At 39.5% G+C, this 27,133-nt stretch overlaps 1 protein-coding gene across 1 annotated transcript; it reads right to left on the reverse strand.

Moving 5' to 3' along the window:
* Positions 1–4,535: 4,535 nt before the first annotated feature.
* TkR99D (Tachykinin-like receptor at 99D) lies at positions 4,536–27,077 on the reverse strand. The gene is made up of 11 exons (XM_017171053.3): positions 26,966–27,077; positions 25,627–26,517; positions 16,119–16,443; positions 12,843–13,066; positions 9,918–10,092; positions 8,867–9,082; positions 7,843–7,993; positions 7,086–7,282; positions 5,554–5,693; positions 5,426–5,491; positions 4,536–5,353 (listed from the first exon to the last, which is right to left on the reverse strand). Exons 3-11 carry the CDS (start codon positions 16,316–16,318, stop codon positions 5,187–5,189), a joined length of 1,536 nt encoding a protein of 511 aa, XP_017026542.1. The 5' UTR covers positions 16,319–16,443; positions 25,627–26,517; positions 26,966–27,077; the 3' UTR covers positions 4,536–5,186.
* Between the last annotated feature and the right edge of the window lie 56 nt (positions 27,078–27,133).

Below are 27,133 nucleotides of genomic sequence, written 5' to 3' on the forward strand. Positions count from 1 at the left end.
TGTGTTTTTTGCTTGCCTTCTGGGTTGGCTGACTGGTTTTGGCCTTGTATGTGTGTGCGGCGGTGCACGACCCAAAGATTCAATTATGGGCGGTTGGTGGCTGTTGGCGGCCGGCTCTCACCGCATCCGCAGCTTTGGCCCGGACCAAGTCGCTTATTGAACCCCCGGTTGGCCTTCTTTATGTGTTTGACATGTCTCCGGAGGGGGTGTATGTGGCACAGATTTGCACACGGAATCCGGATTCCGGATCCCGTGGATCCGTGGGCCAAATGTGTGTGTACGTCTATTGTTTTATGTTTATAAAGGTGGGCATTTAACGACTCTACTGTGCCTCGCCCTAAAGTTGGCCCATTGTGTCCGCTTCCGCCGTTTGTCCCCCCCGGCCGCATATTTATGCAGCAGACTCACACATTAGAGCCCTGCGATGCCAGTGATTTGCCCTCATAAGTAGGCTACGACTACGACTCTTTTCTGCTCGCCATTAAGCCTGGAGCCGAGGAGGATCCTCATTAAGGAGCCATGGACCTGACCAATGCAAACCCATCTGGCTTTGATTGAGGCCCAGCTAACGACCTGCATTTAAAAGGCTTTTCATTCTGCACTCAAGTCCTGCTCACACATATGTGCAAAAGTGGCCACAAGGCCATCGACCAATGCATTATGGCGACGTCTCCATTTTGTTTTGTGCTTTATGCACGGCCTTGGAGGCACAAGCAAAGGCGCAGTCGAGAAGAAAGGGTACTTATTTAGTATATGCCATTAAGATAAGCCAATAGCTGGTCAGTTCAGCAAGTAATTTCTCGACCAAGTTCAAACTAATCCTGTAAATGTTATGGCTTTGTTTTATGCCCTGTTTAGTGCTATAATATACCCGCTAAATGGGGTTAATTCATCGCAAATAATATGAATAATAAAAGCCTGAGATTTGAGGGCTTCTTAATGAAGATTTATAGTAAACTTATAACCCTATTAAATCTTCATTAAATAAGTTAAGCTAGGAAAAACTTTGATATATACAACAAGAAAGGAAGCTAACTTCGGCAAGCCGAAGTTTGTATACCCTTGCAGATTGGTTTTCATATTTATATCATAAATTATAATGCCGAAAACAGACACTAAACAGAGTTTCATAACATTTTACCTATACTTATTATGTTTACAGTTTGACAGTTACAGTTATACATTCCCAGCTTTACATTTTCTCCACATCTACGGATCGCTTCTATGGCAGCTATATGATATAGTTGTCCGATTTTCATAATATTGTTACCAAAATTCTGAAATAAGCTCATGTCTCAAAGTAAATGAAAATACGTTGAAAAACAACGGAGTTATAATTTTGTCTATTACTTTCCCTATCGTTCCTATGGCAGCTATAAGATATAGTCGTCCGATTTTCATAAAATTTATACCAAAATTCTGATAAAATACCAGAAGCTCATGTCTCAAATTAGATTTAAAATTTTTTTCTAATATTTTAACTTTTTTTTTAGATTTTTAAAATTTTTTTAGAATTTAAAAAATTTTTTTAAATATTTTAACTGCCAAATTTGAATTTGAATTTAACTGTCTAATTTGAATTTAAAGACGATCAGTTTCAGTGTGCCCAGGTGCAGTTGTAAAATAACAACTAAATTTGGATTCAAAAGGTTTGAGTCTCCGCTTACTTCCGCCGGCTCCGAAATGGTTTGAAACTTGGACTTTTTATAACAGTTTATACCAGTTTTCAGTTGCTTGCTGCTGGTTTCTGTTCGCCTGTTACCCCAATTTGGGAAACGGGCAATTTGCATGGAAAATTTCAGAAATTTGTATGGACAGCTGCAGGGATGTTGTTGTAAAGGGGTTGTTGTTGCCATCAAGCTGTTGTTGTCGGCAACAAATAGGTATAAATGCATAAAATGAAATATAACAGTTTATACCAATTATTATTTTTGCCCAAATGTTTTTATAACAGTTTATACCAGTTTTCAGTTGCTTGCTGCTGGTTTCTGTTCGCCTGTTACCCCAGTTTGGAAAGCGGCCAAATCGAATGAAAAAATTTGCTCACTTGCATCAGTGATGCTCATCTCCATCAGTGATGCTCACTTCCATCAGTGATGCTCACTTCCATCAGTGATGCTCACTTCCATCAGTGATGCTCACTTCCATCAGTGATGCTCACTTCCATCAGTGATGCTCATCTAGCTATATTGCAATATTGGGAGGCTATAAAATCGGGCTTAATGGCAGTGATGCTCATCTGGCTATATTGCAATATTGGGAGGCTATAAAATCAGACTTTGCATCAGTGATGCTCATGTAGCTATTTTGCAATATTGGGAGGCAATATATCAGGCGTAATAGCAGTGATGCCCATCTAGCTATATTTCTTTATTGGGACAAAATAGATAGATGAGCATCACTGATGCAAAGTCAGATTCAGTGTGCCCAGGTGCATTTAAGCAACATTTTAGCCAAAAAATGTACAATATGGTCACATCTGGTTTGAGTCTTCGCTTACTCCAAGATCAATGGTTCGAAACTTGGACTTTTTATAACAGTTTATACCAGTTTTCAGTTGCTTGCTGCTGGTTTCTGTTCGCCTGTTATCCCAATTTGGGAAACGGGCAATTTGCATGGAAAATTTCAGAAATTTGTATGGACTGCTGCAGGGATGTTGTTGTAAAGGGGTTGTTGTTGCCATCAAGCTGTTGTTGTCGGCAACAAATAGGTATAAAAGCATAAAATGAAATATAACAGTTTATACCAATTATTATATTTGCCCAAAAGTTTTTATAACAGTTTATACCAGTTTTCAGTTGCTTGCTGCTGGTTTCTGTTCGCCTGTTACCCCAGTCTGGAAAGCGGCCAAATTGAATGAAAAATTTTGCTCACTTGCATCTGTGATGCTCATTAGCATTATTAAAAAATTAAAGCATACTTTTGGGGGTTTCTATTAAAAACGTGGCATCTTTTAGGCGGAAGTTCAGATTACAGTTTGATAAGCACTGGTCCAAGTGAGATTCAACTTTTACAGTTTGACAAGCACTTTTCGGATAATATAAAATGGCCATATCTAAAAAATGGTGCAAAAATGTTGAAAAACAGCTAAGTTATAATTTTTTTCTAAAAATTTATCGAACATTTGTATGGGAGCTATATGATATAGTCGTCCGATCCGGCCCGTTCCGACATATATAGCAGTGAGAGTATACCCTAGACCCTATACAAAGTTTCATTCAGATAGCTTTAAAACTGAGGGACTAGTTTGCGTAGAAACAGACAGACGGACAGACGGACAGACGGACAGATGGACAGACGGACAGACGGACAGACGGACATGGCTAGATCGACTCGGCTGTTGATGCTGATCAAGAATATATATACTTTATAGGGTCGGAAAGGTCTCCTTCACTGCGTTGCAAACTTCTGACTGAAATTATAATACCCTGCAAGGGTATAAAGATCAAAGCTCAAATAAATAAAGTTAAAATACAAACCCTGTTACCCATTTCTGTGCTCTTCACTCGAAAGCTATTACTTTTTGTTTTCCCACTCCAAGGCAAAGCTTTAAAAACCTGCGGAAACCCCATTTAGACTTCCTGTTGCCATCACAAGGGTCTATGGCTACACACTTGAATCCTGTTGAGTCTCACTCACGCATATGGAAATGGGAAAGGAAAGTACACACATTTAAGTATATCTGGTCAAAGTAGAAATCCGTGTGACTCTCGCTAATGTATGGTAAATTCTGGGAAAACAATCCTCCGGTGATTTAAAAAACATGCTTTTTGCGCGAATTTTTCGGTGGTGCACAGAAAACAATAAGGGGTGCATTCGACTTTTACACACTCTGTAATCTTTTATATTTAAATTAAGGAAAATATAGTAAAATTCATTTAAAGCAGACTCTGTGACTATGTAGTCTCCCTGGAGAGTGTTTAAAGGGTGAAACCACTCACTCGTCCAATAAATCATTCCTGATCTGGAGTACCCTTCATCTCTACCTGTGGCAGGTAGGAAAAATCACCGAATTATTCATAACTTGTAGGAGTAAAACGGTGGGGAATTAAGTGTGTTGAGGGGTGTTTTTTTGAAATACGAGTACGTTTACGCTTCGCTGGCTGGGGGGAGTGAAGAGCTCCCAGCATCAAGGCACATAAAATAAAATGAAATACACAAAAAAAATCAAATGCAATTTTCTCTAAAATGGTTACTGATAAAAAATTGATACGCCAGCGAGAGCCTAGATGGCTTGTGGGCATATATGAAGCCGTTAACACACGCACATATGCACTCAAATACGGCGTATATTTTTTTTTCCTTATTCAGACTGAGAGATGGCGCCCTAGGCAGTTGGATTATTCATATTTAAATACGACTTACACCCTGTCGGAGGAGCAAGACTCGCCTCCTCGCACTTGGCACTCCAAATATAATATAGATGGAATAGCTGAGCAAACAGAGACTGCCTCTGTCGGAGGCTGTTGACAGTCTTTATTTGTGCAGCCGGAACACCACCGAAAACCGGAAACCGAACGCAGCTTAGAACAACGTTTTGATGGAGAAAGACGCTTTATTCGCAATCGGTTTATATATTCAGACATTTATATTTACACGCACATATACACATTCATAGTCATTTGTTTGGTTTTTATTACAACTTAAGCAAGCAGCCGTAAGCAGCATTGAGAACAATTAAAAAACTGGGCCTAGGAACCAATCCGAATATTTACAAGTTGCACGTTGTGGATCAGTGGCTTCCGTAACTCCGTAATTATGTAGCTAAACGTTAAATGGACATGCTCTTTGGTGTATGAAAATGTTTTATACTCGTAGAATTCAATATAGTCTTTCCTTGCACGAACCTATGTGTTTTTTTGTCAAGTGTTTGAGGTGGAAATTCGAAATTGTTTGGGTCTGTGATATGTCAAGGGGGACTGAAATCGGCAAAGTTTTTTATCCTAACTTAGTTTCTGTTTCTTTTAGAACGAATTGAAGTCTAGACTAGGGTAATTCAGGTCCAACGACATGGTAAAAGTAAAAATTCGAGACCTTAAGTTAGCTTAGAGCCAGGTTTTGTCATCGCTGGAGTCTCGTTCCGTTCCGGGATTCCCCCGCCGGTAGTTGTTGTTGTACGGCGACGAGCAGACAATCTGGGTTTGCAGCTCCAAACTCTCCGGCGGCACCACCTGGATGGCCGGCTGTCAGGAGAGCAGCTGAGTGGTATTGCTGTTGGAGTTACTGCCGGCATTGGTGGCTGGGCCCTGCCCTGTCCAGCGTTGTTGCAGCTCCTGCTGGTAGGACAACCGCTTCCTGCCGGATTGTTTCTCCGGCTGCTGGCTATTCCTCAGCGTCGTATTGCGAGGAGTTCCTAAATATAAAAATAAATAGAGATAATTAAGTTGCAGCCTCATTACATACACTTGACGAGCTTAAAACTCACCGCAGTGCGAAATTCGATGCGACTTCGGTGAGCTGGGGCAGGTGTACAGTATCGATTTCTGGGTATCTATCAATGCGAAACTCATTAGTCCTTATTTTTTCTTTTTCCTATACCCTGGTTAGACTTACCGTTGCGTTTGATGCGGTTGTGATCCGGGGAGCCGGAGCAGGAGTATCGGGACGTCAGGTTCTCCCGCCGACTGAAAGGCTCCGTGCCCACACGGACAAACAGACACCAGCGAAAGACCATTTTGAAGCCATAACGAAAGCTGCAAGGATACGTGGGGGAAAAATAAATAAATAAAATCTTATTAGCAACAGGTACTCCCTACACAGAGTACATAGTTTTATAGTTGCAGTCCTGAGTACACTTGTAATAAAACCTATTTCAATGCCAGGTCCCCCCTTATCCTTAGACTTAATCGATGATTTATGGCTGAGAGGTTTGGCCATCCTTAGAATACATCAAGTTGTTCTATTTACGCAACTATTATGGCTTCTTTTAGTACACCGACCTAGACACTGCTTACACAGGAGTGTTCGGCCATTGCGGCAACTTAATATCTCCATGTTCCCCGGGGACATAAATAAACCCTTCATCGTGGTCGTTGTCGTCATCATTTGCATATGGGGCGCCATCAATTGACAGGAGCTACAGGCCACACGTGCTGGCATGAATGCTCTCCATTTCTTTTTTTTTTTTTTTTGCACGGCATGGAGAACCCATTATCCCCGGGCCAGCTTGCTACCATCAGTCAGATATCCGCTGACTGAGCGGAATTAATTGCAATCCGTAACGTTTTTCCGGACACGGACGCGCGAACACCAACTGCCAATTTGTATGCGTTGGTATGTATCATATACTATATACTATTTTCTATATATAGATGTGCGTACAGTGCCTTTGTTTCAGTGCGGATATAGGAAGTTGGAGAGTACAATAAAGGTGGGTTTAATAGTTTTAATATTTTTTTTTATTTTTTTGTGGCATTGCAAAATATGTTTTTGGTTTTTTGCACAAAGTTGAAAGTTTAATTTCCGTATAATACTTTGTGTTGGCTTTTCATGAAAATGATTTTGCGTGATTTACGAATAATTATATTATTTATAAAACAAGTTTTTCACAAAGCTGTCATATTTAGCTTTTACTTTGACAAGTTCTTGTACCCTTACAGGGTATTATAACTTTAGTCAGTAGCTTGAAAATCAGTTAAACTTCCTAAAAATAACACAGAAAAGCTTTCCGAAATGAAAATTATGCACTTTTGGTTAAGTTATGAACAATTTTTTTAATTCTATGCGATTATTCTATGGCAACCTGCCAGGTTATACAAATTCTGGCCTTCCAAAGTTAGTTTCCTTTTCTTGTTAATATTTTAACCCCAGCTGTAACTGGGTCTGCGAGAATCATGTTGTCATTTATATGACCAAGCTGTATTCCAACTACAACCACGGAAACCACGATGACAAGCCCATCAGTTTCCGGGGAGGAGCTCGGCGACTGCGACTAATCTGTCGAAGGGTTTCCTGCTGAGATGCCTCCGAAAGCCAGTGCACTTAGTGGCCTAATGTTGCTAATTCAACCGCAAATTACATGATTCGTCGCGGGTTAGGGCAAGCAAACTAACATGGACATGGACATGAGAACCACTACCACTCACCGGGAATTCATCCAGCAGTATATAATGGGGTTGTACATGGAATTGCTCATGGCCAGCCAGTAGATGGCCAAGTACAGCTCCTGGATGAAGGGCGCCTCGGTGATGGCCGGGTAGCAGGATGTCACAATGAAGTAGCTGTGAAAGGGCAGCCAGCATATGGCGAATATCAGAACGACGACAATCATCATCTTTACCACCTGGAGGGAAATTTAATATATTTTAAATTAATAAATTTAAAGTATGTAATTGTAATGAATTGATTGTTGTTAATAAAGAAAGATAAATTAATCTTTACTGTTGTTTACAGAAGAGTTTTATTGAACACTTATATGCTCTTTGGGTCTTACTTTATGCAATGAATTATAAAAAAGCAATAAGAATAAATCGATTACAGAAATTCGAAAGAAATACTTTACGATTATTCTATTATTTATTTCTGTTTTTTATAGCTTTAAAACTTTTTGGGAAAGTAGCATAACTTTGGAGACCTAAGGTAAAGTCCATAAAAAGTTCTAACAGACTGCCAACGAAAAGTTAAATAAAAGTTTAGGTGAAATTCAGCAAAGTTCAAATAATAAGGAAAACAAAGGCTTTGAAGGTATTTAACTTTATGAAAACTAAAAATGAATATAAACAAATAAATGAATAGTTTTTAAATCACAAAAAAAAGGTAAACGCCCCCGCAGAGATGACAAGCTTTGGTGGAGCCACAACCATCTCTTATTACAGTCCCGGAATCCCGGGACTTTACACTTACCCGCCGCTTGCTCCGCACATTCTCCACCTGCCGCGGCGTGCACTCCCCGATGGTCTTGGAGCCCCAGAGTTCGATGCCCACGCGCGAATAGGTGACCGTCATGGAAACGATGGGCAGGAAGTAGGTGAGTATCATGATGAGGATGTTGTAGCTGCAAAATGGGAACAAATCACAGATAAGAGACAGTCGATCAGAGGCAGCGTGTTTACAAGCCTTTCAGTTAGTTGGGCAATGCTTTTAAAATCCCTATCGCTCCATCGCACATTGTTGCCGGCTTTCGGCCTTTGTTTTATTTTTTTATTGAGCAAGTAGCAATTTGAAATGAATCTAAAATTAATGGCCTTGCATGTGGGACACAATGCATAACACCAGGGGACACAGGACACCCACAGCTACCAAATTGCCATACAAAATGGCTGTAAAAAGCAACACGTTTTATATGCTCCTCTTCCCGATTTGCCGCCGGCAAGCAGAACCATTCAACATCCGGGGTTCGGTGTTCGGGATACGGTATTCAGCCATTCTGGCATTTGTTTTCTGTTTTTTATGGCAGCGTCTTGGTTCAGTTGTGTCTCCGAATGTCCGTTTTTATGACCTCCATCCCTCGGATTATCCCCGCAGTCGACACTGACTTTCCCGGAATAAGATGGTCTCTGTGTGCATGTGCAACCTCTAGCTTGAATAACGTTCTGATTTTTTGATGTACCACTCCAAGTTGTTGGGAAAACAATGCACTGGAATTTATGGGACACTGAAGAAAAGTGTGTGTCAAATATGACACTTCTATCTTCTCTTTCGGAAAGGTAGGATTAGGTAGCTAGATTTCTTAGTTAAAATCAAGTCTAAAGCAAAATTTGTTTATTAAAAGAAAGAAACCCCTTTTCATACAGTGTATTGCTCCCTCCTAAATCATTCCTTTGTCCCAAACTTTTGTGGCACTGGGATTGATGTCGATATTGACAGCCACTAGAGTCATGAATTCGGCTTCACTTGTGTGCCTTTCGGTTGGTTTCGGGCTACTCACATGGACTCCAGCGTTGAATGATTGGTTTGGCCATCCGGCCACTCTGGATAGCACACGGTGCGCGGACTGTGGCCCTTCACGGGCACCTCCTCTGACCGGTAGAAGATCATCATGGGGCAGGAGATGAGCGTGGAGGCCAGCCAGATGGCCGCGGCAATGGCCAAATTGCATCGCTTGCTCATCCGTGGCTGCAGCGGCCGTATGATGGCCACGTATCTGCAAAAAGGGCAATGGAAGAGTTGAAATTTAACACAGTTTTCAGGGGGAGGAGGACCAGAGTCAAACCATAAGCTGATTATTGAAATGCATGGGGTTATGGGAGGGAAAAAAAAAAATAAAGCCACAAAATCAAATTAAATACGGTTCCCGGGAAAAGCCCAAAATTAATTTAACCTCCGGGGTTTCGGGATGCCTCCTAGGAAGGCATCGAAGGCAATAAAGGCTCGAGCCATTAAGTGCAGGAGTTTATTAGGGCGGAAAATAACTGTGGCTGGAAAATGATTTTATTCTGTTTTATTTATCAATTTGAGACATTTTTAAGGTAAATTTTTAGAAGATTTAAACTCTACAAGTGAAAGTCATAAAGAATAAGGGAACTCGCAGATAATAGATTTAATCAATTGAGCAATTTGTTCGATTTATAAGCTCAAGCTTTCTCCCATAAATAATTGGTTTCGAAAGCTGGGTAGCATTATGTATGCATATTCCTTCAAATGCCAGTTATTTTGTTGACTAGACAGTTCAATTCGCTTTGAAGTGGATTACTTCTCTTCAATAAATCGTGTTGTTCGACTTAAGTGGGTGGAACATTATTTATTTATGTATTTTTCAGGAACGTGTATGTATTTTGATGGGTTCTTATTTCGAGCCCTGTGACAGGTCAACAATGCATGCATGCGTGCCTTGGCCTATGGAAATCCTATTAAAACGAATGGGTTATTTTGCCAGTGCCCCTTGACCGTGATTGATAAGGGTGCAATCTGCATATAACCGCTCATAACCCTTGATCCTTATCAAATCGAAATCCTCCTTTCTGCCCCACAGCTCTCACCTGTCGATGGAGATGGCCATCAGGGTGAAGACGGAGGCGCAGATGCTCAGCATGGCGATGAACTGGGAGAGCTTGCAGTAGAACTCGCCGAAGGGCCAGTCGCCGTCCAGCATGTAGTAGTAGTTGAAGGTGACGTTCAGGCTGGAGACCATGGCGTCGGCAATGGAGAGATTCACTAAGGAAAATAAAAAATAACATTTATATAGTTATTTATAATATTTTTCAGACTTAAATTCCCACCCTATAAATTTCTAATTTATTATTTAATGATCTGAATTTTGTTCAGCGTTCTGAACTGGAAAAGTCAGCGGCAAACAATCCCTCTTATCTGTAAGCAAATTATGCGAAAACAAACAACAAAAAAGAATTTTTCTAATTACAAAACCTTGGCTGGTCGAAGGAGCAGAAAAAATAGCCTCAGCACCTTTTATTTATGCGTTGTACATTCATAATTAGTGAGGAATAAAGTGCACTTTCACTGGATTTGCCTTTCCGTTCCATTTCCCATTTTCCCACCGAGAGTGACAGCCATATTTTCTTTTTTTGGTAGCCATATCTGCTCGCCTGACAATCAACAGGAAGCGGAGTAGCTATACCAATGCCAGCCATCATTCATTACTTGATACACTTTTATGGTATTTCATTTGCATGGGCCGATTTACATGCCAATGAATCAGCCAGCACAAAGGCCAGGACACGAAAATATATACCAAAACCAAAACGAAGACGAACCAAGGAGAGGAAAAAAGTAAAAGAAAAGGAAAAGAAAAGTCCCCGCCTTTGTTTACTTTTCATTATCTGCTGAAGATAAGGCGACGGAGGCGCCCGAGAATAGAATAAAAAGCGACACGAAAACACCAACAGAGCACCTACAATAAAACAAATGTTCACTGCCGAACATTAGCCCGTGTCCTCATGTTATCCCCCCACGAGTCCTGCGACGCCTTCGACGCCTACTCTAGGAGAAAATTCGACACGGGGCGACGTGTCGCATTGTAACAATCGTCTTGGCTGCTCCCGGGGCCATTGACTATAGCGATTGCCATTTGCCCCGGGGCCCGGACCTGTCAGCCACGTAGCCAAAATATCGATTCTGGCCCATTTTAATTAATAACAAAATTGTGAACTTTTTTAAGCAAAGCATTACCGCTGGGAGAACACACTCTGATCTCATGTGGTTTTTAAGGAATTTTTTAACAATTCTATAAGTAAACAAATAAAGCAAAATATATTTAAAATTATACCCATTTCATTAGGATTAAAATTTAAGCTTTGAATTTGTCTAGCTTTCTGTTTCTCTGCAAATAAATTAGCTATCAAAAAGTATAAGTTACATTTATGAATAAATCCAAATAAATTTGGATTTCAAATTATTTGCTCCATTGAACCAAAATAATCTATAGTTTGATTCGGTTTAAGCTTTAACTTTAAAGAAGCATGTTTACTGTTTTTTTGTTGCCAAAATTCTAGCAAATTTTGTTGATCTTTTGCGAAAAAGTAAAGGACTCCTGCTGTGAATCATGCCCAGCTCTGACGAACTCAAACAAAAGATGCAAATACGCATTGATAATGAACCCAAAGAAGATTATCATCCGGTGACTGGCTACCTACCTACCCCTGAACTTTGAACCCAAACCCAAGCCGGAGCTCCATCAGGACGGACGGAGCTGTTCCAGCTGTCTGTGATGTGAATTTGAAATTTTTGGTGCCCAAAAATGATTAAAATGTCAGAACTTGTTACTAATAATGATTGCCAATGTGTATTTATAAATGCAAATTCAAAATGCCCAACCAAAGCCTGTCAGCTCAACGGGCATTTAGTTTACTTAATAATAATCATAATAATAATAATAATAATACTCTTTACCAAGTCAGAGGTAACTTTTCTCTTCCTCCTTTCTTTTTCTTTTGTTATTTGTTGGCCCTGGAAGAGGTGGCTTAGAGGTAAGCCTCTGTCTCAAGTGACTTTGGGCATTCTATTGGAATAATTGTGCCTGCATAATGCAAGCAATCAGCCATCCGCGTAGGTGGAAAGTTCTGACGAGCATCCTCCCATACTTTTATATCCCCGGGACATTGCCACAACTTGGCTGCCACTGTGAATGCCGAATGACATTATGATTATATAGTTAGTTGCAGCACAACTTTCTCGAAACTTTTGACGAGCACAATTTGCTGCTTCTAAGCAGGCATTTAAATTATTAAGAGAGTGCTTAGCTCAAATTAAATTGTGTGTGTTTCGCTGCAAATTAAATGCACTCGAAAACGTGACTCAAAGGCGGATTTAATTAATAAAAGCCATGCTCAGTTCATAACTTGATTTTGTGCCCCAAGCTGAGGAAATTAAAATTAATAGCATCCCAGGGTTCGTTCGTCTTTGCTTTACATCAAAATTTGCAATACTAGGAACGAGGGTAGACGAGTCTGTCAAGTTTGTATCTCCGAGGTGCAACAGGGCGCAGGCAAAATGGCTGAGTTTAAGTGCCTCACGGTGCAGCAGCCATAAATGGGTAATCGGCAATCCGACCTTCCGCCTGCCAGAAGAAGACTTAAATACAGACTTTGGGGAAAGCACAAGGGCACGCCGACCTTGCGGCTCTAACTAAACACAAAAGGGAGGAAGTAAGTAAAGGAAAATGTCTCAATTAAAAATAGTTGCAGTGAATAATGATAAATACTCTCAGCTGAAAAAAGAGCAGGTCCCTAGTTTTAAACAAAATTTATCTAACAAAATTCAAGTTCATTAAATTTTAAGTACACAATCATCCCTATAAATCTAGAGCTAGAGAGCTACAACCCATCGCTCATCTAGTCAAAAAGGTAACTTAAACCCTATCATAACCAACTGGCAAACATGGCGTATGCGTGATTTTTCATCGCGTATACGCAATGTGTGCACACGTGACATCTGCCCAACTCACTCACCTATAAAATAGTTGGTTACCGTCCGCATCCGCTTGGTTGTCATCACAATCCAGACAACAATTAGGTTGCCGCCGGTGGCCACAATGACCATGCCACCGAAGAGTATGCTCCAAAGCACCTGGCGCCACCACGGGACCACGAATGCAAAAGAGCCGGCCGTCTCCATGGCCGCCGCCGCATCCTTATCCGCACCCACGCCGACTGGGGGCAGGTCTGTGGAGAGACTAGAACAGAAATAGGGAATATTAGGATTATGGGGAATATGGAGGGGGAATGCGATGGGGAATTAGTGACATTGAGATTAAGTGTGTGTTATGTTTCACGGCGTCGTACCACCGCTATGCCATAAACGAGTGCCAAGTGGGTGATGTGTCTATGTAAGCATGCGAATGGGGGTGTTCCCAGTAAATCTACATATAAGTGAACTGAGAGAAATTAATGTATAATTGTGTTAACTAATTTAATGTATAATAAGAGGACATTTAAGTGCCTTTCCTTATTTTTAAATAACAAATTTTACTTTATAAATTGATTACTTTTCAAAAGATTCCTTTTATTAAGTCCAATTTTCTTCATTTAAATTTAAAGGCTTAAGTATAAGAAACTTTTTCCAGTGTATCTATATGTGCGACTCCAGGATGTAGTCGCTATTAAGCGTGTGTAATTGTGCGTGCGTTGACAAATCCGTGTTTTTCTGCAGCGCCGTCTGCCACATAAAACATCGTCCCCGGATCCGGCTCGAGTTCGGGTTGAGCCCCAGGCGGGGGTGAGGACTTGGCCTAGGACTCTGCGACTCCACTCACTCATCGGCGCCTGTCGTCATCTTTTTAATATTTTGTGTGCTCGGCTTTGTTTACTTAGGTTCGCATCTACAAGAGTGTTTAAATAGAGGGTCTGCCGGAATGGTGGAGTGGAGGTCGGTTGTGTCCTTATTGGACACACAAGCCCAAAAGACAGGACATTTAATATGCGCGCAGTGTGTGATGGCACTAAATTGGCTAGGTAGTCATTAATGCTCTGTTTATTCACTCTTCAGAGCAATTAAAAAGATGCCCACATAAGTAATTCTCACTTTACACTTTACGAACCCCATTCTCGCATGACGAACTGCCCGGGGATTTACATAAAAACGCCTCTGGTTTCGGGACTCCTAATGCAAAGAGGATTATTGATTTGTTTTCGTGGCTGAGAGGGTGGCACACAGATAGGCCTCGGCCTGGCCTCTAAGAAATGTGAAATGGGAAATGGCTGGGAACGAAGGCAGAAACAAATTCATGCAGCCTCGGGCAAGGAAAATGTCATGGCAAACAATACAAAAAAATGTTGCTACTATAATGCCGCTTTCTCCTTCACAGCTGCCCTCCTGCCTCTCAGCCCAGTCTCTAGTATTGATGTTGAGGTTTAAATAGTGCACAGTTGCAGTATAAAAGGAGTACATCAGTTTGGGAAATAACACAGGATTATTAACAGTTTTTTTTGGGATTGAATATGAGGAATTACAAGAGGTATTCTGGTTTTTCTATATTCCGAAAAATGTTGCTGACGCCAGGTTTTCTGGGCTATGATATTTATAAATCTGTTTTTTCTTTATGAATTTCTTTATAAACTTCATTTAATAAAGCTTTATTTCTTCGAAAAACAAACATCGCATATGTAATAAAAGACTTATGAGAACGGAAGCAGTTTCAACAAACAGTTTTAATCTTCTTTGCTTTGAAACCATAGTTCCCTTTGTGAAGATTATTTCTATCTAAGAGCCTTTTGCCAAACTAGGGTATATATATTTCGTCCTGACGAATTTAGGCATCCCATGTTGCCTTTTTATTTGCACATAAATCGGACGTAGTGTCTGCGCAAACAAATAAGGGCCTCAGAAAAAAAAAAAAGAAACCGAAAAAAAAGAATCGAAATGGAAAAAATCCGACAGCAGCAGCCAATGAAACTGCGCCAGTCGTCACAGAATTGAGTGTTGAGCACAGCCCCGAAGGATATGATATGCGCAAAAAAGGAGAGTCATTCGACAAATGTATTTTCGATGCGTCAGACGCAGCCATATCATAATAATTATTCGACTTTGAATGCCGCACAACTCTATATATGGGGGCAGGCGGCAAAAAATTTGGGAAATGTCTAGGAAAAAGTGCCAAACGCTTTTTGCAGCCGCTGCCAGGCAACCGAATATAATACGAAATACAGCTCTATAGAATATAGAAGAGTCTAAACGGCAGCACTTTTCTTTTTGTGTACAGTATTTATGTGTGTATCCCGCCGGCATTAACTTTTTTGTGCACTCAGAATATTCAGAGGCTGGAAAACCATTTTTAAACCTGGCTATATTTCATAAATCACATGAAATTCTTCTGATTTCAGTAGTTAGTCTTGTAGATTTTCTCATATTTATATTCCGAGTGTATTCTCTATTTGCTCTCAGTCGTTATATATTTGAAACGGAAGTAAAGAACCAACACTGAGCGAACTAAACGGAAATGCTCAACTGAATGACTGAATGGCGGAATGGCTTAGTGGAGGCGTCATTAGAGATGCATGTCAGTGGAGAAGGTGGCGGAGGCGGAGGCACAATCACGGCCACAGCTGAAAGAAGCCGCGAATGCGGAGAAGCAGGAGACCGGCCTCATCATCAGGACTCATCAAGAAGCCACGGAATCTAGGAGTTATGGCATCCCATTTCCATTGGCGCAATGCAGTGGCGTTTGCCAGATGGTTATTGGGGGCTAAGCTTACTCATTAAAAATCTACAAATGAGGGACTATTAATACTTTAGGTCTAAGGGATCTTTAAAAGGAAAGAACAGATATTACAGCTGTAGCCCAGTTTGCTTCATTAAAATTGTAAATTTATTTATTTTGATATCTAAATGAGAGCCCACTCTTGTTATTCTTTGGGTAGAACTACAAAACTATTCTAGTTTTAATGGAAAGCTCTCCTAAATTATATAAAATCAAATAAACTAATGTCCCAGACCACAAATAATTATATAAACTATAAATTCTAACTTGAAATACTATTTCCTTGCCTTCCCCTTGTCAAGTGATTACCCAGACATGGCCGGGTACTTATTCATTCCCTCAATCTTCCGAGCCATTAAACGCCATATACATTATTAATGAATCGAGTCTGAAGCCCCCACTAGACCAAATCCTGGCTACGCCACTATTTACCAGGACGACAGTGGGCATGTGCGTGTGCTTCAACATTAATTGGGTTTTGTGTCATAATTAGGCATTAGGAAGGGAACCAGATCGGGGCTCAACTCACGTTTGGCTGTGATTGAAGGAGCTGCCGGTGGACTGGGCAAAGTCCTGGCCAAAGTCGGGCAGCGGTGTGTGATTGGTCACCGCGAGGACACTGCTCATGGCGGAGTACAAGACGGCGGCGGCGGGGGTGCTCCAGTTGCCCCAAGAGCTGGCGAGCTCGGAGTAATCGTCCGCCTCGAAGTCACTGCTGCGGTTTTCCATGCTTATCTTCTTTGTTTGTGGTCCTTGGTGCTTGGTCCTGGCCCCTTTGGCTGCGGGCTCTCGTAGTTAATGTTGCGTATCCCTTTTCGTTCTCCTATTTGCTTTCCATTTGCCAACTTCTCGACCTGAAAAATGCAAGGGAAAATGGCACAAGGCCCATCTAATTTCATTTCTGGCATACTTTATTTTGTTAAGTCTTATTTTATTTTCGTTGTGCGATCTTTTGATGCTCATTTTCAGTGAAAACTTTTCAGATTCCCAGCTCCTACGTGCCCATGAAGGTATTCATATCGATTTTGATTTCTTCTCGACTTTGTTTCTTTTTCGGGACGTGACCGGTCCCATCCCAAATCCTCACACTCTACCACAGAAGTTTTCTACTTTCTTGCGGCTTCCTGTGGTAGTTGCTCTAAGTAATCTGACTTAGGACTCTGCTCTCTTCAAAGCGAAAGACAAAGTTCCCTAAGTGTACAGCTTCTGATGAGCCCTCGTCCTCGAACTGGTAGCCATTAGTGACCCGGATGGATGCCTTGGAAACTTTTTCGGGGCCGCTAAATGCCGGTGATTTGTCCAGTACGAGAATTTGTTTTCCGTGCTCAAGACAATAATTAAAAAGTATATATTTTTGGCTCTAAGAAATAATGAATAGAGGCCAAGGCATAGAAGAAATGAAACAGAAATTGCTTATTGAATGTCTCAACTTCATTTGAAAAGAGCTTTGTATTCTATAAATCTTCTTTGAAATAAATTAATTGATATATTGTTATAAACATCTTTTATTCATTCTAAATAAATACATTTCTTTGTAAAGTTAAAAAGGCAATCCATCTCCTGATTCCTTGCGTCCAAAAATAGTACACACATAATTGAAAAAAATGAGACCCTGAGGAGATTTTCGCTTTTATGCCTCCCTTGAGCTAGATTCACCTGCGTTTTAAGTGAGATAGACAATTGTTTCAAAATGGCAGTGAACCTCCTTCGGCGAACAAGAGGACCCCGTCGTCCGTCGACTCTGGACAAGATCTGTCTCTGGCAGTCCGAGATAATTGCGACGACCAGTCGCGTCACTTGAAGTTTAACGAAAACGATAATCCAAGTGGGTGCTTTATTCCCTTTTCGGACCATTTTTTTTATTACTTTGCTGGCTGCCATACTTTGTTGCTACACTTTTCTTTGAGCAACGGAATTGTGCTTTTATTCAGTTAAAGTAGACCAGGTAAAGTGGACCTTCCTAGGTCAGCATTCTAGCCAAAGTCAGTGAATGCTATAAAAGCTAACAAGCTAACAATATTCTGGATATCAGGGTGAGTTTAATTGGAATCAAACTTTGCTCATGTCATTAAATTTGAGGCCATATAAATGTATTAGTTTATGTGCAGGTGGAATGACTGTATCGAATGGAATTTATTTTAAAGCTAAAGTATTTAGTAAATATCAAATATTTATTGCAAACAATTGTGGCGTTTATTTATTTCAATAGTTTGTATTTGTATAACTAAAAGGTGAAAGCTGCATATATACTCTTTGAAGGCTTGAAGGTACTTTTTGTTTATCTACTCTTCATAAGTCTTTTCAATTCTTTACTCCAAATTTAAATTATTTAAAAAACACTCTCTTCTTATAAAAGAAAAATCATTTCCTGAAAACCCCTCAATTTCTTGCACTGCTCTCGAATTTATGTATTGGAAAAACATAAAGTTTATCAGTTCAGTCAATAGTTGCAAACCAATTCCTGTTCGCGTTGAAACAAGGCTGCATCGCTGCATGGAGTGGAGCCCGATCTTCGGAGGCGGAGGAGGACGCTGTGCATCGAAAGCTATTAAACAAATAGCAGAAATCAATTGCCGGCAGCTTGTCTGGCGGGGAATGATTACCGATGGGGAAAACAAAGCATATGCCGCAAACAAATTAATAAGTTCCCCAATACCCACTGCCATTCTCCATTGCCGTTGGCTGGTGTTTTCGAAACTGAAGTGCGGACGATGACGAGACGGCGATGCACTCGTAATGAAAGGCAAACAATCTTCAAAAAGAATGTTGGCCATAATTGGCAGATATAGGGTGTTGAATATCATTTTAAAGAAAAGAATTGAGTTTTTTTTTAATTTGTTGTTTTACAGGTTTTTATAAAGAAGATTATTAAAAATAAAATATATTATAAATAAAACAAGATCTTGGGAACGATAATATTATATATTATGATGTTGATATCTTCTTATTTTTCTTATTAAAGGGCTTTACAAAACACCCTGTATCTGCCCAACCTAGACGTTTGACTTCAAGTTGAACCGACCGCCCTTTTTGACTGATGTCCGTTCAAATTGCGTTTTCCGCAATAATCGCAAAAAATTAGATTCGCATTTTTGGGCTTGGGAATTTCAGTGAACTTGAAAAATGGCCAAACTGTCACGTTCCATGGCCAGCCACCGAAAAAGTGATGGAAAGTGCTGATACAGTGGCATTTCGTGAGGGTTGCGTATACGCCATGTTGTGCCATCACACACAGACACCGTCAGCAAAGCCAGCTGTAAACTTTAAATGAATTTATCTAGCAGCTCGACAGCGGCGATTGTTTTCCTAGTTTTTCAAGTTTTTCCCCCGAGTTTTTATATATATTTTTGTTTTTGTTTTTTTGTAAGGCTCAGAGATAGACACGGCGCAACAGTAGCCGAGGCAAGTTGAAAGCTTGGAAGCCGTTGAGTTAAAGTGTTCAAGACACCGGCGGGCTCTTTAAAATGTCAGTGCAAATACTTTGAAGTGGTAGCCCAGCCGAACTCTGAACCGACTTGCTGAAATGGGGAACTACAAACTAAGCTAAAGTGGTTTAAGGGGTAAATTAAAGTTTTGTTAGGATAAAACTAGGGGAAAAATATAAAAAATTTTAGGAAAAGAAACTTCAAGTTGTAAATTCGTAGGCTTATAAACTTAAGCTCATAACTATATATTATTTTACTTTTCTATCAGATTCCGACTTAAGTTATTTTTTTCGTTTTATTCTGAGCCCAAATTGAAGTTAAAATTTAATTTAAATTGTTGCCGCTTAGTGGCACATTTTATATATTGAATATGTCGCTATATGTGGTCTAAACTTGAATAAAATTCTAGATTTAATTCTCCCTGGACCTTCGACTCGCCATGACTGCTACTTATGGCCTGGTGTAGCCTGCCACATCTTTTACAGGAGCGTGGAAAGCACATGCAGCGTTCATTACGGCGAAGAATAAAAGGCTGCCCGGCTCCGTTCTGTTCTGCTTTCCCCACTTTCACTTCTCCACTCCCTCGTTGCTTTCTCTTTTTTTTTTATATATTTTGTATTTGACAAGTCAAGTACTCGTGCAGGGAGAATAAAGACAAGTTTAGTTGGTGGGTTCTTTGTGTGTTGGTGGCGGTGCTGTGTGTGTGTGTGGACAGCCCAGTTTCCTGGGTGTGCACTATGAAAAAAAGCTAACAATTTAATTAATTGATTAATAATAAATTTAAGAATTTCTGGGAATTATTTATATAAGATTTTATTGATAATTCAACATAAATAAATATTTAAAATATCATAAAAATTGTAAAGGTATATAAAATTATTTAAAACGTTGTTCTTTAAGGAAAATATAATATTTTTCTAATTGAAAATATTTTTTTGAAATAACAAAATATCTTTCTCAGTGCACTCCCACGTATGTGTTTGTGTGCCACTACATATGTATGTCAATTTGAGTTGGGGCTCTGTCCTAGTGGCCTCCCCCTCCATCTCGGGCCGCCACGGTCTAGTTTCGGCCAGGATTCGCAGCACTTTCGCTTCCTGCCGCCCGGCCTGGCCTGTACATGTGTATTTCTAAAACAATTTATTAAAAAACAAAAATATGTACGAGCAGGGCAGCACTGCACACAGCTAACCGAAACGTAATAAGCAGAATGCCGGGGCTGTGGCTGTGGAAGTGAACTTGAATTGTAATTACCAACGCCTTTTTGCTGGCTTAAACGAGCGTTTTTAATTTCCCCACAAGCACAAGCACACTCATACACACACGCACCCTCACCGAACAATTAAAAACAAAATGAACATTAAATATATGGAGCTGCAAATTGGCCACATGCGCCTCCAGTTCCTCCTCCGAAATCTCAGCAGCCGGAGCAAAATTCATCAAAATGATTGTTTAATGAGCTCCAGTGCTCGGAGCAAGAATTCATTTGCGAGCTGGATCTTTCTTTCGCACCTTCCGCAGGCAGCCAGAACAATAACATCCACAAAAATTAAACAATCCCCTTTAATATATAAATAAATCCCCGGTGATAAAGGCGTACGCATACACACAGTCTTTGTGCAAAGTACATGCACAGATACTCGCGAAAGCCATAGGCAGACTCTGGCTGTTGAGGCAGGACAAGTTATTTTGGCAAATTTAATTGTTCGAGCGATTTGCGTTTATTTGCTTGTGCTTAAAAGATATTTAAAATGGGATAACCCTGGGCGGGGTATACAGGCATACATATAATAAAATCGCGCTCTCCGGATATCGCAGGCAGGCATGGGCAATATTTACAAGTGATTCAGCTTGGGTCAAAGAAAAATATTTTCAAATGAAATTCGGAACATCTGCTTATTTTTCGGTGACGTGATTTCGTTTTGGGGCAGCTTCCAAGGGATTGTGGCTGCCACACAGACAGTGGTTATTCGATAACTGTTGATCTTTTTTAACTTTAAATGTATTTAAAATAAAGCAAATGAAATTGTTAAATTCAATTTAAGGTTTATTCCATCAGTTTGGCATTTTTATACCCTTGCAGGGTATTATAATTTCAGTCAGAAGTTTGCAACGCAGTGAAGGAGACGTTTCCGACCCTATAAAGTATATATATTCTTGATCAGCATCAACAAGGGAATCTTTCTAGATATGTCAGGAAGAAATCGATTTTTTGGCCATTTTTGCAAAATTGTATAAGGGGTTACATCATTAAAATTTTTGATTTTGATAAAAAATTGAATTTTCAAAATTTTTAAATGAATTATGCAGATTTATTACCTGTAGAAAATCTTGCACAGAATAGTTTTCCGATTTAAAATTAATGCTCTTTTGGCCGAGTTATGATATTTTTAATTTAAAAAAAAATCCAGAAGTTTTTTAATATAAAAAATCCGATTTTATATACAAAATAATATTTTTCTAAGTCAAGGAATCATTTCCGACCCCATAAACCATATATATTCTTGATCAGCATTAACATGCGAATCTTTCTAGACATGTCCGGAAGAAATCGATTTTTTGGCCATTTTTGCGAAATTTGATAAGGGGTTACATCATTAAAATGAGCAAAAATGGCCGAAAATTTTGATTTCTTAAAATTTTAAATTTGGTATGCAGTTTTTTTAAATTAATAAAAACTAACACAAAACTGCTTTCTGAATCGAAATAAATGCATTTTTGGCTTAGTTGTGATATATTTTAATTGTTACCTGCAAGGGTATACAAACTTTGGCTGGCCAAAGTTAGCTTTCTTTCTTGTTTAGCATATTTTTTGTTTGTTTTCCTAAAGAAAAAGTTTGTTAAATAACACTACAATTTATTGAATTATGTTAGCCACATTTTAATATTTTTTTTATAATATTTAATCGCTTATATATTTTCCAAATCTATTTAAGCATTAAATAAAATTTTAAACCGAAGTCAACAGAAAATATTCATTAATATTCTTCTCGAAATTATTGAATTTATCATAAATCAAATCTTTTCTTAATTCAAACATTTAAAATATATAATAATTCAAGCTTGCTGTTTTGTTGTAGATTTTCCTTATAGAACTTGGACTGTATTTAAGCTGGCTCAACACTAACTGTCTGCTAGTCTTGTGCTCATATCGTAAGTATTATGTGCCATTTGAGGCAATATTCAGGGAACATAAAGAAGCCACAAAATCCTCAGAAATACTTTGGGCCCACATACGACCTGTTGTACGGCCAATTGCCTTTGTACTACGAGTGCTCGTACCATTTTACCAATTACTACCGCTGGACATAAACAAAGGTAGAGGAATACAGGTAGGCAAGGCAGGCAAGAGCGGTCACAGACAAGGTATTTCAATGTCTTATCTTATCAACGGGAGTCTATCAGTGGCGGCGGCTCTGAGTTCTGTGCCCTGCATACCAATACGAAAATTGACTGGGCAAAAAGACCAAGGCAAGGAGGGAAAATGCGCTGGACTACAATAAATTTTCACCCGAGCAGCACCCACTTAGTCAATTTATTGCAATTATGTGTAAATTGAGGAACAAAGCGGAGACAGGCGAAGTGCAGAAAGGCAAACTACTATACATTCTTGGTTCTTTCACACACAGAACAAAATATTGAGAATAAATGGGGGGCTGATTTGAATTTATTTTATATCAGAAAAGAGCTGACTTTGGAGAAATCAGAATTTATGTGGCAATTAAAATATCTTTTGAGAATTTATTAAATTACTTTCAGTACAAATTTCAAATATTTTACTGGGTTATTAAATAAATATTCGGAGAATATAAAACTATATTTTGTTGTGTGCAGTCACCTCCACTTTACCATTTCACTCATCTCTTTGATTCGGTTGGCTCTCCATCAGCCTTGCCCAATACGGAGTACAGAGACGGAGTCAAGGGGGTTTCGGTGGGTCAACACCACCCCCCAGGGCATATATTTTTTGTTTCCGTTCAGAGCTCACCTAAACATCAACTGATTTATGTTCTGAATGATTTAAAGGCTTTTTTGACCGGTAAATACAAAGCTGCTACATTCAAAATGTTTACAGGGATTTTTAAACAACAAAATTGGGACCTCGCATATGATATTCTTTTCATTTTAAATGTCACTTAAATATTTTTAAAAATAATTAGGTCTTAAGAAAAAAATATGCAAGCCAAAACCTATGAAATCCCTTAAAAACAACCCAAAAATATTACCAGTGTCTGCAAAAATGCCAAAAAAAAATTGCCAAAAATTTTCCCAGATAAGCTTTGATAAGACCAGTAATTAAATACATAGACTAGCTACTAAATCAATTCATTTACAAGTTATCTAGGTATTAAATGATTTGCAGTTATAAATTAGGAAAAGTGTTGTAATTAACGTCGATGATAAAAAAACATTTTATTGATACATCAGCTTAAGCCTTGACCCATTCACTGGGTTTAATTTTACTAAATAACTATGTAGCTGCTTGATTTGTATCAAATTTTATTCAGTTTATTATTTTTATTAAGTTACGTTACCAAGCCAAAGTCTACCAAGTTGCTTGAGACAATTTTTTGATTAGATTTTGTAAAGTTGCTAAACCAATCAAGCGGTCAGACCAGAACTTGGTTAAAGGCTGACAACGTTTTTGGGATTTTTTCTCAAATACCCAATCTAGCCCCCCCTGAGAATGTCCTGTGCATTCTGCCACTGACAAGGACACTGCATAGCTCAATGGAGCTGCATAAAAGAAGGACGAACTAAACTGGACACCGCTAAAATATGTACATGATTCACCGACTTGTTTAGGATCGCCTTCATTTAAATTCATACGGGGCGGGCGATAGATAGTGAACTTGTGTGCTGTCCAGCTGAAAGCTGAAGTTTCACACACGTCTCCGGCGCCAGTGGACCTGGCCTCCGCATCCTGTGCCTCCTTCTCCGCCTCCACCCCCTTCTCCTTCGCCTCCTCTTTTTGGAACCGGAGAAAAGACGTCAGCAGCAGCGGAGGGCGGATGCCGCATCGGTTTCAATTTAATTAAATGTTTTGATGCATGACAGCACAGCAGAGTCCAGGACCAGTCCAGCACCGGACATACGGCATTTATTACTTATTCGCATTCGTTTAAAGATCCCGTTTACGCCTCCGTGGAGCCTTTAAGGCCTCGTCTCTCTTTTTTTTGGAGGCCAACTATTTGCCCCGATTCTCCAACTAATGGATGCCCCCGGCTTAGACGCACTAATGCGAGAGGGGGAAGCGTTTTCGCGTTGAAAGGATTTCAGATTTCAGTTTGCCCAGCTGACCATGGGCTTGGTCTTGCGGCTTTTGTGGACCAGCCTCCATTACGGCCAAGATTCGGATGAGTCCATTTGCCCAACGAACAGCCGTTTATCCGGCCAACCAAACCACTCACATGGCCAAGTCCTTTTCGGCCACAGCAAAACCGGGCAGCAAACCAGCCAACATAATGCTCGCCGGCTTCACTAATCATAGTTGACATTAAATATTTAGAAGCTACAAAAGTTTCGGCAGTCCTGATTGAGTTAGCAGCCTCTCCTCGGCACAAAGCGGCAATTAAGTTTATTATTCGGCAAACGGATGCCCTGGCATGTGGCATTACATTCACTTTCACTTTCACTTTCAATTCAGGGGCTTCAAAGCATTTATAAAATATAAATAAAATAGAAGAGGTAGCCTGACTTGTTTAAAAATAGGAAAACGGATTATAACTTTACATTTTCTTCGTTTTACTATTGGTTTATAAAAGGTTTAGGCATAAACTTAGGTATTTATAATTTCTACAATTTAGGTTTTAATGCATCTTGTTTAATATTTATTGGTGGTAACTTGTTAAATAAATTTAATACTTTTCCTGATGAGGAAAATAGGGAAATTTTACTAATTTAGGCAAGAATTTGTATTGATTTATTAACAACATTTATTCAGATAAGAAATGGTTTTATTAGAAACATATTAATCAATGTCTATCATATTAAATTTCACTTGTATTTTAAGCTTTCTATTGATTAAATAAATTATTTTCTTTTAACCCTTTACCGAATACATTTTATATAATAAAATCAATCAATTTTCATTCAATTATTTTTCTCCTTTTTCATTAATATATATTTTTAATAAATACACTAAACCCCTGAAATCAATTATTATTCACCCGAAATTGATTTTCTCGAAGCTATATCTCAAATCGTAGATATCTTCCATCTACGAAGGCTCAATTGAGCGTGTTAATTTCTGGTTACCCCTTAACTATCTTTCGCTTGACTGGAATGTTGAAACCCGATGCTCAAATTGAGCGGAAGAATTATGAGGGGGATAAGCTCGTGGCCTCCGGTTTGATCTTTCAGATTTGGTTTAATCGCTTGATTAGGCTCTTGAAGTAATTACGTTTCGCTTTTGTGAACAGTTCCGGCCATAGCAAAAAGTTGTCAACAAATAACAGTTTATTAATTACTTTGCCAACACAATTTTGGATAAACTTTTGCCAGCAGACCGATTTGACTTTTTGCAGTGAGTAAACTTTAAAATTAAACATTGTTTTTGGGTAATGTGGTAAATGGGGAAAACCAAAGCATAATGATACTTGAGGAGCTTACCAGGAACTAGTTAGTGTGAGTTATATTCTCCCCCCCTTGAATTTTCACCTAGCGGCAACGCGGCGTATGAGCAATGTCAGCCAATTTGCAGGCAGCCGAAAAACAATTGTATTTAAAAATAAATTCCGCTTTCGCCTCACTTGTTTATGTTTATTAGTTTTAGTCAAAACACCCAATTTGTATATTCAATTTAACGGCTAGTTTATCGCTTCTGCGTGTTTGTTTTAAAACGAAATTCAATTTCTTTATATTTTTTATAATTTTGTTATATATTTTTTTTTCCAATCCACCGAAGCTGGAATTCAATTACGCCCCGGTTCGAGTGCCGCCGGCATTTGGCCCTCCGTTGGTAAGCCGATTTTCCAGCATTTTTTCAACACACTATTCCGGAGTGTTGGCGCTACGGAAAATATACCCACGACCCGCGTCCGCGTCCGCTTTCCAAGCTATTTCGAACCGTACGCGCGCGAGTCTGCCGTTGAACTGAACTGAACGCAGCGCTTTCCTGAGGCTGAGGCTGTCCAAAGTTAAGGGCTAGGAAGCATGAGGGGGAGGTAATGGACTGGTGAGGCGGGTTTGGGTTCTCGGACACGAGACTGGGAGACTCCCAGACGCACGCTTACTCTGTCCGCTTGTTGCACTTTAGTGATATGTGACCTGGGAGACACAAGACTACCTAATTTCCTCATCATTTGTGGTTTTTCCTAAGTTTCCATTTGAAAACCATTCAAATCTCTTGCGAAATCAAATCTCACCCGCCCAACAGGGAACAGAGTTGCCGAGTTTTCCTCAGTGCGCCTGCGCTTTTCCAGTCTCTCTTTGCTTTTCTCTCTGTTTTCATACGTTTATTCGTAAACAATCTGGACTCCGGCACGTGCATTCTACGGGTATCTGAAGTACACAAAGGAATGATCTTATCTTTATGACTCTTATCACTAAAAAAGGTTCAAGTTAATGCTTAATACTTAGTTTTAATCTCAGAATTGTTTATAACATTAATTTTCACCAGCTTTCAAGTTAAATTCATTATTTTCTTAATTTAGATCTTTAAAATATCCAAATTTTTCCCAGTGCAATGCGTTTTGTTTGTTGCTTTAGAGCCAAATGACTTGGCTCTTTCACACCAGACAGCCGCAGGTGTTGGATGCGGATACGGCGAGGCAAAATATGCCTTAAGTAAGCACAATGCTTGGAAAGATTTCCCTGGGAACGGGTTCTGATGGCTTAATGTGCTGTCGGAGATGGAATTCCGAATCTTTATTGGCCACAAACGCATCAGTGACCAATCAATCACTTCGCTTGACCCATTCCTGGTGCAATGGTAACCGAGTTAGCTTACGAGGCACTGTCAGCAAATTTAGATTACAAAAATATAGTACTTAAAAAGAGGCCATTAATTGATATTATATATTTTATATTTTTACTTGAAAGATGATTTATATTATTATACTTTAAAGTTAACACATTTTCGACTTTCTTTTCCTCGCTTGCTTTCGAGAAGAGCCTC

This window comes from Drosophila kikkawai, chromosome 3R, assembly GCF_030179895.1.
Source record: "Drosophila kikkawai strain 14028-0561.14 chromosome 3R, DkikHiC1v2, whole genome shotgun sequence".
NCBI classification, from domain to species: Eukaryota; Metazoa; Arthropoda; class Insecta; order Diptera; family Drosophilidae; genus Drosophila; species Drosophila kikkawai.